At 37.7% G+C, this 13,091-nt stretch overlaps 1 protein-coding gene across 1 annotated transcript in view; it reads right to left on the reverse strand.

The window, feature by feature from the left end:
- rtn4rl1b (reticulon 4 receptor-like 1b) overlaps window positions 1-12,287 on the reverse strand; it is a 223,963-nt gene extending 211,676 nt beyond the window's left edge. The window contains exon 1 of the mRNA XM_067450600.1: window positions 11,389-12,287. Within this exon, the coding sequence (XP_067306701.1) occupies window positions 11,389-11,401 (13 nt within the window). The 5' untranslated portion in view covers window positions 11,402-12,287. The remainder of the gene's footprint in view (window positions 1-11,388) is intronic.
- Between the last annotated feature and the right edge of the window lie 804 nt (window positions 12,288-13,091).

The following is a 13,091-nucleotide window of genomic DNA, read 5'->3' on the forward strand; positions in this document are numbered from 1 at the left end:
TTCTATCCCACACACTGGCCCTACCCCTAAACCTACCCATCACAGGACACATTCTGCATTTTTACCTTCTAAAAAGAAAAACGTCACCCTGTATGATTTATAAGCCTTTTGAAAAATGGGGACAATGTCCTCATAGTTCACCCTCTGCTTGTATTACCTGTGTCATACCCATGTAATTATATACATTTGTGTCCTGATATTTCACAAAAACAAGCATGCGCACACACACACACACACAATTGTGTTCTTTGCTGTGTTTTAAAGAATATACTTTTGGTTTACATACATTTCATCATTTTTAGCTTGTAATTACTTTATTAAGTTGTATTTCATTTATGTTTTTAAGTTTTCTGGAGTTATGGGAGAATAATCTTTGAGCAATACAATTTCCTTTGAGTCTCTAAAAGACATTATCACAGGATTTTACAAGGGCTCAATACACTTTGCAACTAAAAAGTTGGAAAACACTAATATATTTACTTAAACCGAGATACTGCTGCAAACATCCACTCTTTGTATGCTTGCGTGTCTCATATGCTACCATTTTGACATTATAAGGCAGGTCATAAAATGTTAAACTGCTTCCTGTCTAAATAAACTGTAGATTAAATCCCCCGACACATACTGAGTTTGGTAAATATTGCCACTCAAAACCAAACCCCTGGAAACCTCTTTGCCCTTTACACACTGTTGCAGCACACACTTTTGTTCCGTTTTAAACCTATGTTCTACTTTTTGTTAATTTTAAGTTTGTATTATTTTCTGCATTCTGTTTGGTACCTTTGCTAATTTAAAAACATTCTCAGTTAAATCCTGAATGCACAACCCTGCCCTGAATCAGTGTGCTCATGTCAAGGTCTGCATTACAGTTTTTTTCCAACTGCTTACACACATTTTCAAAACTATGTCTCCTTTTTTCAAAAACTCTACACACAATTCCCAAAACTACACACACAAAATCTCGTTCAACATGTAACACTTCATTTAAAATGCCATAAACATTACTGTAGCATACAACAAACCCATAAACATACACTGTAAACCTGAACGTTCAAATGAATTAAATAGAGTAAGTAGTGTATACTCAAAGTTTTAGAAAAGGTTCCACTAACTTAATTATTTCAAGTTGGTGTAACATGGTCTTCCTTTTGAGTAATTTTAACTTTTTTGTGAATAAGTGAGCACAACTTGACTTGCTAACACAGAACTTAATCCTCCACTTAATTTTTCTCCAAAAAAATTTATTTTGACACAACTGTTGACATACAGCAAGAATAAATAGCTATAAATGGATTATGGATTACATAGCTCCAAAAAATGTAGTTATAGTTAGTATTAACAGATCATTTTAGTTTGTTCTGGGTTTTTTTGGTGAAGATTTTAATCTAGGGAGAATTTGAAGACAATTTGAGATATTGAATTAGAGCAGTGGTTCTCAACCATTTTGACCAACCTAATATTTAAAGATATCTTTGGCATTTCTTCTATAATAATGGCAAATGTTTGTTTTAAAACGTTTTTATTAACAGAACTGTGCGTGCATGTACATTTTAATTTATATTAGATAATTTTTTGGTCACACTTTAGATTAGTGTCCAATTCTCACTATTAACTTATTATTAACTTCGACCTTTTCCTCAATAAGATCCTAATTACTGCTTATTAATAGTAATGTAGTATGTAGTTTGTTAAGTGTAGGTTTTGGGTTGGATTAAGGGATGTAGAATATGGTCATGCAGAATAAGGTATATTAATATGTGCTTTATAAGTACTAACAAACAGCCAGTATCCTAGTATGCATGCTAAACAATTAATTAGCGAGTACTGGACACAACATTTCATTTTAATTGTATTAATAATAGTTTATTGATATAAATACTTTTAAGTCATCCTATGGCCCACTTGGAAGTGGACCCTGAAAACCACTAGTCTAAACTGAGATTACTTGGATGAAATTGTCCATTCGAATCCGTACATCTATTTTCCTCTGTGTATAAGGTTAAACATGGATATGGCCATATTAGCTTTCAACAGGAGATAAACAGGCTCATTCTGCCCCCAGGAGGACTGTGTGCCCGGCACCCCTCTGTAGAGTTATTGATAGAATATCTTGGAGGAAATGCTGATCTTTGAATTGGCTTCAATCATACAATGAAGATCCTTCAGGCAAGCGAAGGCCTTATAACACAGAGGAATTGCCTTATTTGGTGCTTTTTCTCAGAGACTCAATCACTCACTCACTCATTCAATCTGAGAAGCAGCAAAATGCGAAACAATGCCAAGCGATGACTGAGATTCCTTCTATGGCCTCGATCCAATACGATGATCAGGTTTGTCGCAACATAAAGAAAGTGACTATTATCCAATTCAAATCTCCAGTTTCGATATTATGTCTCATCTCCTAGAAGAAAGCAGATAGAAGTAGAGAAGCGAGAGAAAGAAACCAGGCGAACAAGAGGGTGCCTAAAAATGACTCCGGAAGATTACGGTCAGTTCATAGAGTTTCTGGCTATTATAAGCTCCATGCTGAGAGATTTATAATTAAACAAACCCATTAAAGAGACTTCCATCATGAGGCAAAGATTTTACCAAAACTGGACTGCTATCCCGATACTGTTTCCGTAATCTGCATTAAGGTCGGCACAGCAGGAACATAAAACCGGCATTATCACAAGAAATGAACAGATTCTGAAGGTCATTTTGAGAACATGGTTATAGGGAGAGCATGACTAGGGTGAGTATCTATCTGTGAGTTTATCCTTGCTTATACATTGATTTATGCACTGCTCCGTACAGTATATCTTTGCATGGCTGCTTCAATTCCCACATGCTCTCTCTGGAATTTACGTGTCTCTGAGATGATTATCCAGTTCCTCAGCCAGCACCATCCACATGTCATGTGTTAGTAGTGCAGTGTGGCAGATGCCAGCCAGAGCCTGCAGGGAGGACAGAATCCCTGTCTCAGTACACACTGGTCATGGCACCATGGGACTGAAAGCATCTCTTGGGTGCGTCTGTCAGCTGTGTGTTAGCACGCTTGGGACGACTGTCAACACTGTTGCACTGCAATATCCTTTCAGGGAAGGCAAGGGGCACACTAGTAGTAATTTTGGCTTATTTAGTGCTGTAGGCCAGATAAGATATGACCAAAGTAAAAGTAAAAGTAGCTTGTCTGTTTGATTGGACCACATGGGCCAGCCTTCGCTGCCCATGTGCGTCAATGAGCCTTGGCCGCCCACGACCCTGTCGCTGGTTGATCACTGTTCCTTCCTTGGACCACTTTTGATAGATCTGACCACTGCAGACCGGGAACACCCCACAAGAGCTGCAGTTTTGTCGAAGCTCTGACCCAGTTTCTAACCATCACAATTTGGCCCTTGTCATACTCTCTTAAATCCTTACTCTTTTCAATTTTTCTTGCTTCTAACACAACAACTTTGAGGACAAAATGTTCACTTGCTGCCTAATATATCCCACCCACTAACAGGTGATGTGATGAAAAGATAATATAATCAGTTAATAATCGGGTCATAATGTTATGCCTGATCTATATCAGTAGCAAACCATGACTCTCGAACCTTGGCCCTCTCACCCCCTTCCCTAATTTAGAAAAAAGTAAACTCGGCCAAAAATCAGCCTAGCTTACTGTGTCCTCTTCTACAGTACTGCATGCTACCTTTGACAAGAAATGTCACAAGCAAACATCGTGTGAGCATGAGAGTTGTCAACAAAATTGAACCAAAAGTAATGAAATACAAATCATCACAAATAAATGCATCATCACACATTTGTGTGTAATTTCAGCAAAATATGGTGACAACTGGCCACAAAACTAACTAAATTTAGGCCGATGAATCATGACAGCCCTCAGACCAATGCCCTCTAGACACTTATGTTGAAAATAAATCATATCATTAGACTGGACAGCAGCCAAATAAATATATGTAACACGTATTAAACTTATGATTTGGGAACAAATTCAACTAATGTCAAATTACAGCAAATGGGCATGGTCGCTAAGTTTGTGAATAAAGATTGACCAGTAATTCTAAATAATGACTATTTTCTCAAATAAGGCTTATAACATATAGGCCTATAAAACAGGGGCAGCAGCAGGAAGAATAAAATCAGTCACATTAGATTTTAAATAATTTACCCAAACAGCAAACAATTCCAGCAGTAAAACTTATTGCTGTGGTTGAAAATAAAAAGCTTTGGCTTTCTGCACAAAATTAAGCTCTGGTGTAGGTCTTACTTTGCTAATTAAAATACAGCTTTTCTTTAAAAGTTAGTCTTGAAAACGGCATGGATAATCAATTAGCATTCCTCGTTAATGTTGCTTGTGGTTTCCAAAGGGAATAACGCTACCTATTTCATCAGTGATTTTTTTCTCCACAGTGGACTAATCGCGTCATGAACTATATATGGTTGATTTATAGTGACAAGATATACATGAACTATAGTATATAGCGTTAACAAGCCCCACCCATTAAAAAGAGATGATATGATTGGTACATTTTTTTGGTTTGTCAGTTAGACCACCAATAACAGAGCTGAACATGTTAAGCAAAAAAAACAATAATTATGTTATATTAAAGGGTTTATTTCCTTTAAAAAGATTTAGATGCTTATTGTCAAATTATAAATTCCAAAAATAAAATTAGAACTGAGGACTTTTTATTAAAGAAGTTTTTCCTTTTTAAACTATTTAAAAGTTTGTAAAAATAGTTTAGGACCTCTCTGATGAGAGCCTATAGGTCCCTGACGGTTCCTTTGCTCAAAAATCTGATGGCACATGCTCTAGTTGAAAAGGAATGATGTCTTTTTTCTCCCTCCCTTCCTTCCTTTCTCTGCTTTATACTCATCTCCTAACATCAACGGACCTTACATTGACATTGACCTTTCCACCGCAATTAGTCACTTAATCAGAAATTAATTATTAATATTAACAAAACCAACAGGGCTTAGGGTTGTTTGTCTCTCTTTCCTCATTATCATCTACTAATGACCAAGCCAGCATCTCATTTCCACTCCAAAGACAGAGGAGAGATATTTGTGCTGAGATTTCAGGTGTTGGTAAAGGGCACTTAGAGATGCCACATGCTACGCTGGAGACTTCCTCCCTTCTGGACACCACCGCAGCCAAGAGATGTGTATTTAATTACAGTTCGCGTATGAATTATGAGTTAATGAAAAAATTGTTGCGAGACAAAATGTCAGGTGCATGCATTCGGATTGCAATCTCATTCTTATTCATTATAATGTACAGTCGTCAGTCTAATGCCAGTGTAAGTCAGTCTTATGGAGAATAAAAACAAAACACTAGGTTCATTCGTCTATGTGTAAGGCACAAAACAAGCAGATAAATTATGAATAAAACATGCATCCTAACCGAGCGTGTCCAGTGCCCGATTTGAACTGGTCAAAAGGTGCACGAGGATGAGGACATAAGTAGAAAATGACACTCATTAAAATACCACTTCCTGCACTACTAATTACTTATAATTACCCAAAGCTGGAATGATAAGAATTTATATCCCATGGGATGGGGTAAGATGACAGGCGATGGCGCTTGCTGGCCTCTGCGCTCATCCTTTTGTCATTCAGTGAGTGTCCTTCAGGAAATGAGCTGTTTGGCATGCAGAGAGGTCTGAGGCATGTTTCATAGCTGTGTGGTAATTGAAGTCCAGTGATGTGATCAGAGCATATGTATTACTACATGAATTACACTGAGCTGGAAAAATTACATATTACCCCCCCCCCCCCCTCCCCCAACCAAAACAAACATATACAAGCAAATAACCCCCATCTCATTCAAGATGTTCATTTCTTTCTTTCTTCAGTCGAAAAATAAATTACGTTTTTTTGAGGAAAACATTCCAAGGCTTGTCTTCACATAATGTTTTTCAATTACAACCAACTGGTTGAAGGTCCAAATCAATGCAGTTTCAAAGCGCTTCAAAAGGCTTCAGAGGCTACGTCCTGTGTGACGTTTTCGACATGTGTGCGCAGTCACTGGCACATTGCAGAGCAGCACAAAATGAGCAATTTAGGTTATAAGCTAGATAAAACCATATTCCTCATCTGCTCTCCTAGAAGAAAAGGTTCTATATAGAACCTTAAAAGGTTCTGCGCTGTGTAAAAGGTTTTATATAGAACCCTTTTTAAGTGCCAAAAGGTTTTTTCTTGTCATTATAGAACCTTTTTAGCATAAAGGTTTCTCTGGAGTTGACTCCAAATGCTATTTTTTTTATTACTTTTTTTACTCAACTCCAAAGAATCTTTTATGTTAACCCTTTCATGCATGGTGTCCACATTTGGGGACAGTTAATTTAACTCAATTTTAAGGTCATTCTCATGATTATTTTCTCCAAACCACTTGAGGGCAGTGTCAGTAGACTGACAGCAGTATTGTAACTGTGGCTACTGTCTTGTATTCCAAAAATTCATTGCTTAATGACATCATTAATCCAAGATGGCTGACAGCGATAGCCATGTGCCAAATGCCCCAGGCATATCTGTAAAAAACTTTTATACAAGTAGGTCAATTGAGCTAAAAAAAAAAATATTAGTGTGTACAAGTAGAGTACGGTGAATATGTAAGTATTTTATGAACTAAAATTTAGATTAAAATGTAATTTTTATGCACAAAAAAATAACTGTCTGCGTTTGTGGACGTCATGCAGCAGTGGAGTCAGATTGCATAAAATCTGATTTCTGTAACCTGCTATTATATCAGTTTTATTTTTGCAAAGATGTTATGATTTGTCTTGTATTGTCATAAAAGAGACTTTAAACAAATATGTCAACATAAATAACCATAAAAAATGACATATTACGGCATTACATGGCAGCCTTACACATACATACCAAGACAAATTTGCATTTTGCACAGGAACAGGGACAGCACAGGTCAAGCACTCAGTCCAGAATAATAGGGAATATCTCAGAGGACCGTGGAAGTGACAGCAGTGATGAGGAGTATGGGCCAGCAAAGTCCAGATCTAGGTTTCCGCATATATGTAACTACCGTTATAAGTCCTACAATATGTGTTTTATTATTATTATATTATATACTATTGTTTTTAATAACAGGGCTGATATATATAACATAACATTCCATAATAAAAAACACAATGTTCCATATTGTCATCTGTGGCTTTATGTCCCATTTTACGCCTTAGTTGCATGGTGTCCACATACGTGGACTGTTAAATAACTTTTAAATAAAGCTAAATCTTGATATTGATTGATACCATTTTAAGATCACCGTAGAATACTATGAGAAAATGATGCTCAAGATGGATTATGGTAAACATTGTCTAGTGCATGTACTATAAGTGAACACTTTGGCCCTGTGGCTCTTTGAGAGGTCCAACATATCAACTTCTGGCTCTACCAATGGACCACTGGACAAAGGTGAGTCTTTCAGAAACCTGTTTAAAAACAGTGTTTGGTTTGGTTGGTGCTGAAAATTACAAATAAAAAGGGGTAGCCCAAATAACACCTGAGCAGGTGCAGGCTGTAAAAGCTATGTCTAGTTACTCTGTATTTCAGTCTGGGGGTGTTTGTGGTGATGAGTGAAGGTCTCCGAAATGGGGGATATGAGCAGCTGTGCAGGAGAGTGGTGTCAGGCCACAGGTGTTCCCTCTTTTGCTTACCAACTGCTGCTCCCCTCTCCTATCCATCTGCCCATAACAACATTGTCTAGGATCATGTCTGAATACTGAATTTCTCCACTCACAGCTGCATAATCATAGCTAATCCACAAAAGAGTTATTTCTCTCATTTCATTGCAGAGGTTTTGCAGGAAAAATCTCCTTGGTTAGCTTACAGGTGTTTTTTTCGAACCGTATCAACTCGAGCACAGAATATATTTGCCACCGGATGTAGATCAGGCTGGATTTCTGAGCCTGACAACATTTCAAGGCTGAATTTGAAAATGAGGCCATTCTCTATACTGACAACTCAGCACAACAAACCAATTATATTCTGAAGCACTGCCTTCAGATAAGCATCAGAAATTTGAATATACCATGTAGCATCATATATACATGTTTCAATTTAAATAACTGTCAGAAATTGTAAAGTGCAAGCAGAAATAAACAGAAAAATAGGAGACAGGCTAAGAGGTGGGCAGGATAAATGTGTCTGCACTTTTATATTAAATCAACCGAGACCATAACATGCCTGTGTGTGTTTAAGTTAGTTTGGGAGGAAACTGAGGCAAAAACTTTAGGAAATTGAACCTCTTTCTAGCAGAAACAGCACAGCCCTGCTGAGACTGGCACGCAGGCCACTGCCACACCACCAGTTAGGCCTGACGTTTCTGGAAAATGTCACACCACAGCAAAGCATCTATTTTCTTGCTGTTTTCTATGCGTCATTGGCACGCACGGCACAACAGAAAACTGCTGCAGAAGTTTTTTGTAATTTCTAATGCACTCTGAAGTGAAAGACCAATTAATACCCAACAGAGCAAAGAAACCTCATTAGCCTAAAAGCGACTCTTCTGAATTTTAAAAACAAATTTTCTTCATAATTAAAACCAAAACCAAACAAATAAAACCTTTTTGGTCCACATGAGGAAAACAGCTTATAAATCATCCAGAATTATGTGTTTTTTTATTTTTTTTATTTTATTAAGATTTTCGGTGAGGGTTGTGTTAATGGTTAGGTAATAGAATATACAGTTTGTACAGTATAAAAACCATTATGTCTATGTTAAGTCCCCTTTACCAAATGGAAACCCAACATGTATGTGTGTTAACTGGGTTTACCAGGGTTTACCAGTAAACTGGTAAACCCTACGTTATGGGGACAAAATGGTTATGGCCCCATAAAGATGGCAATATCCGAAAAATCCTTGTCCTTATGGGGACATTTTTTGGTCACCATGAGGAAAACATCTTATAAATCATACTAAGTGATGTTTTTTTTTTTTTTGTAAAAATGCAGAATGTTTCCTGTGATGGGTAGGTTAAGGGGCAGGGGCAGTGTAAGGGGATAGAAAATACGGTTTGTACGGTATAAAAACCATTACGCCTATGGAGAGTCCCTGTAAACCACATAGACCAACATGTGTGTGTGTGTGTGTGTGTGTGTGTGTGTGTGTGTGTGTGTGTGTGTGTGTGTGTGTGTGTGTGTGTGTGTGTGTGTGTGTGCTTGTTTTTGTGACATATCAGGTGTATGCATATAAAAATGTGTATAATGACATGTGTATGACATAGGTATTACAGAAAGGGTGACATATGAGGACATTACCCCATGTCCCCACTTTTCAAAATGCTTATAAATCATGATGAGTTTTTTTGAAAAAGTAAAAATGCAGAATGTTTCCTGTGATAGGTAGGTTTAGGGGCAGGGGCAGTGTAGGGGATAGAAAATACGGTTTGTACAGTATAAAAACCATTACGCCTATGGAATGTCCCCACAATTCACAAAAACAAACGTGTGTGTGTGTGAGCCTGTTTATGTGGTTTATGAGGACACAAATTTGTATAACTACATGGGTATTACACTGGTATTACACTATAAATGTGGTTTATGAGGACATATCAAATGTCCTCATAATTCAAATGGCCTTAAAAACATACTAAATGATGATTTTTTTGAGAAAGTAAAAATGCAGAATGTTTCTAGTGACGGGTAGGTTTAGGGGCAGGGGCAGTGTAGGGAGATAGAAAATCTAGTTTGTACAGTATAAAAACCATTACGCCTATGGAGAGCCCCTGTGTGTGTGTGTGTGTGTGTGTGTGTGTGTGTGTGTGTGTGTGTGTGTGTGTGTGTGTGTGTGTGTGTGTGTGTGTGTGTGTGTGTGTGTGTGTGTGTGTGTGTGTGTGTGTGTGTGTGTGTGTGTGTGTGTGGTTGATATTAGGGTTGATATTATTCACAACTTTTCATTTAGACAGCCATTTAAACCAAAACTCTCAACTATAAGATGGTAAAAGAATGATTCCAGTGTGTCCCAGAATATATGGAACCAAATGTCTCCAAAAAGATACTGTGCAAAGTAAACCTATACTATAGGAAGATGTTTACTTTGAGGTAAAATGAAAATCAGATCCAAATCAGTTCAAAACCATAACCCACTGTTCTCATATCTGCACCACAGGCTCCTCACAGGCATTCATAAGGGGTCTTTTAGTGTGCCGGTGAGAGGCTTGATAGGTGTGTTTTGTTCCTACGCCAAGTCTATTGAAATAACAATTGTCTCTGTGTTAAGCTTTGGGCCTCCTCCAAGGAAATTCGGTTTTCCAGACTGACTCGCTACACAGCTATAGCAGTCAGCATCCTCAGAGCTTGAGCATATGTGATAGCGCCATGCAAAAGATCCAGAGATGATTAAAAGTGGGGGCAGGTGAAATGTCCTAGTAAACTTCAAACAGTAAGATTTATGATCTGTTTAATCACATATAAATTGCTCTAGTGCAGGGGTTGTCCAATTTGATCCTGGCACTGCACATTTTAGATGCCCCTTTTATCTGACACACCCTGTTCAGGTCTTGGAGCCTCTACTAAAGAGCCGACGATATACATCAGGCGTGTTAAATAAGGATCCCTGCTGGGATACTCCAGGACTGAATATCACTGATCTAGTGAAAACAAGCTGACAAGTCTTTGCAATGATCATTCAACTGACAGCTTCATCACTAACCAGTTAATCTCACTGTTGACTGCTTACACTTTATCATTTGATCATAAACAATGTCCATAAATTGGGACAGACTGTCTGAGCCAAACCTGTTTAACCCACCAAGAGAAATATATTTGAGCCAGGCAGACAGCACAATGCTTTCTGATGAAAAACCGGCCATAAACTGCAGTGCGGCACCCACCACTAGCATCTTAAGAAAATATTTCATGATATGATGATGAATATTTTAAACACATCTGCTTTACGCTGAGCTTACCCGGGGGCAGACACACATGATTCTGGAAAGATGATCATGGATGATAGCTGTAGACCTTAACAGCCTTTACATAAACTTTAAAAACCTTATACATTGCAACAAGCATCCTTATTTTTATGTATATAAAAAAATGTTTCTATTAAATGTATTTAAAAAAAAAAAAGACTTAATAGTTTTGGCAAAAACTGCAACAAGCATCTTTATCTATAATAAAAACCCACTATACCACGAAGAACAGCTCAAATAGAAACCGAAAAAAAAACATTTAGCCTATTATTTATTTATTTATTTTAAATTACATTTATAAATTGCAAATGTCCCCCTAGCATGTAGTCATTGCACACTGTTTATTCTCGTTTTTATTTAGAAACAAATATAGGCTATAAGTAGGCTACAAGTAGCCTATTCTCAAAATTAAATTCCAACTTCTGTCTGTTTAAAAACAGCAGGGATAAAAGTTGTAAATTGCACTTACCCCGTTTAAACATGTTGGATGTTGTTAATTCTCTGTCTGTCCACTCAGGTTCATTTATTCTTGTATTCCAGACTTCACACTGTCAGAGAGATGCCAAGCGATCTATCAAAAGCTGTCTGGTTTAATCAGAATACATAAATGTATGTATTCCTATAGCTCAGAAGAGACTTCTCGCTGAATTTCAATTAGGCTAATTTATTGCAATGCTGATGTCCATTTCATCCTGTGTGGTCCCGAGCAAATATTTCACAAGATGCAACTGAGAGCAGTCCAAAAGGAGAGGAACACATTCTGCAGTATTAATTGTTGTTATCCAGTGAATCGATTAAGCAGGGGCACCTGGTGGTGTAGTTCAGCTTCAGCGACCCTCACGAAACAAGCAGTATTGTAGTATGTTATCCGAAATGCTCTAAAAGCTCTTGTTGCAAGATACTGGCGGTTTGAAATTCGGATATCCCTCTAAAACACAGAATGTTGAGTAAATTCAGCAGATGGTCCTCAATCCGAGCCGCGGCAACTCTGGTGACGGTCTCTCGTGCACTCTTCAGAGACACTCTACGCCGAAGTATGGGGAGGTGTCCCGCTGCCTCCATACAAAATCTCCAACAATCCACCTTTCTGAAAGCATTTCGTCCAGATATTTCGGATCTCGGGACACGGACAAATCACATATGTGAGCGTTACACCTTCACATATCGAGCGCGGTGAGTGAGTGGCTCGAGAGTCGAGTGGCGGAATGGACAGATGATGCGCTCCAGCTGGGAGATGCGCGTGCCTGTGATACCTCAGAGCTGATGGGGCTCTCAGTCTACTTATGGACTGTTCTCCCTCTTTCTCTCTCTCCCGAAAAATAATCTGACATTACCATGTGTTGGTTTAGTAGTTGATATATTCTTGTGTTGAGCTCGATTAAATCTATCTCCCTCTCTCTCCCACTCTCTCTTTTATTCTGTTTCTAGTACGCTGGCAGATCTTGAATAGAGAAACCTTGCTTACATAGGCTACTACTATATACAAGACTACATCCAACAATGATTGTAACTAACACTTTTTAGTTAACTTTAGCCTACTTAATGTCTTAAATGTAAACAAAAATAGAACTCTGTACTATTCACATCTATTCCTTGTTTACACAGAAAAACCAAGTTAGGAATAAATAATTGGTTTGTGCCCTTTTGTCCAAAAAAAACCCCCAAACAAACAAAAAACATCACCATTATGGTGATCATGTGTTCACTTTGGTTGCACTTGGAACATTCACTTGGAAATCATTTGGTTTCAAAGGAAGATAAGTAATAAATATGTCGCATGTAAAAGTTTACCTATCTTCTGACTGAATAGTATAGCTAATGTTTAGTCAGAAATTAAGGTCACCTTTTAAAATTAACCTATAGTATTTCCCTTTATGTCGTATAATGCTTGTTTACAATTTTATTGCTAACACCTGTGCAACTTTTAATTGGGTTGATATAATCCCTCTATATTTGTAACAATATATTGCAGTTGAGCATGCTTGAGTCACACACAGACTTGCATGGAAAACAATGGTAACAATGGTAGCTATATAGGTCAAGAGTAAATCAAAAGTATAAGATCAAGTACTCGCTACAGTTCTTGTTAGTTACTAGAACTCGTGCGTGAGTGAACTATAATAAATAAGCGTTTGTTAGCACAACATACTATTCCTATTTCACTTGTTTTTT

The sequence above is a fragment of the Pseudorasbora parva genome, chromosome 8 (genome assembly GCF_024679245.1).
Source record: "Pseudorasbora parva isolate DD20220531a chromosome 8, ASM2467924v1, whole genome shotgun sequence".
Taxonomy (NCBI): domain Eukaryota; kingdom Metazoa; phylum Chordata; class Actinopteri; order Cypriniformes; family Gobionidae; genus Pseudorasbora; species Pseudorasbora parva.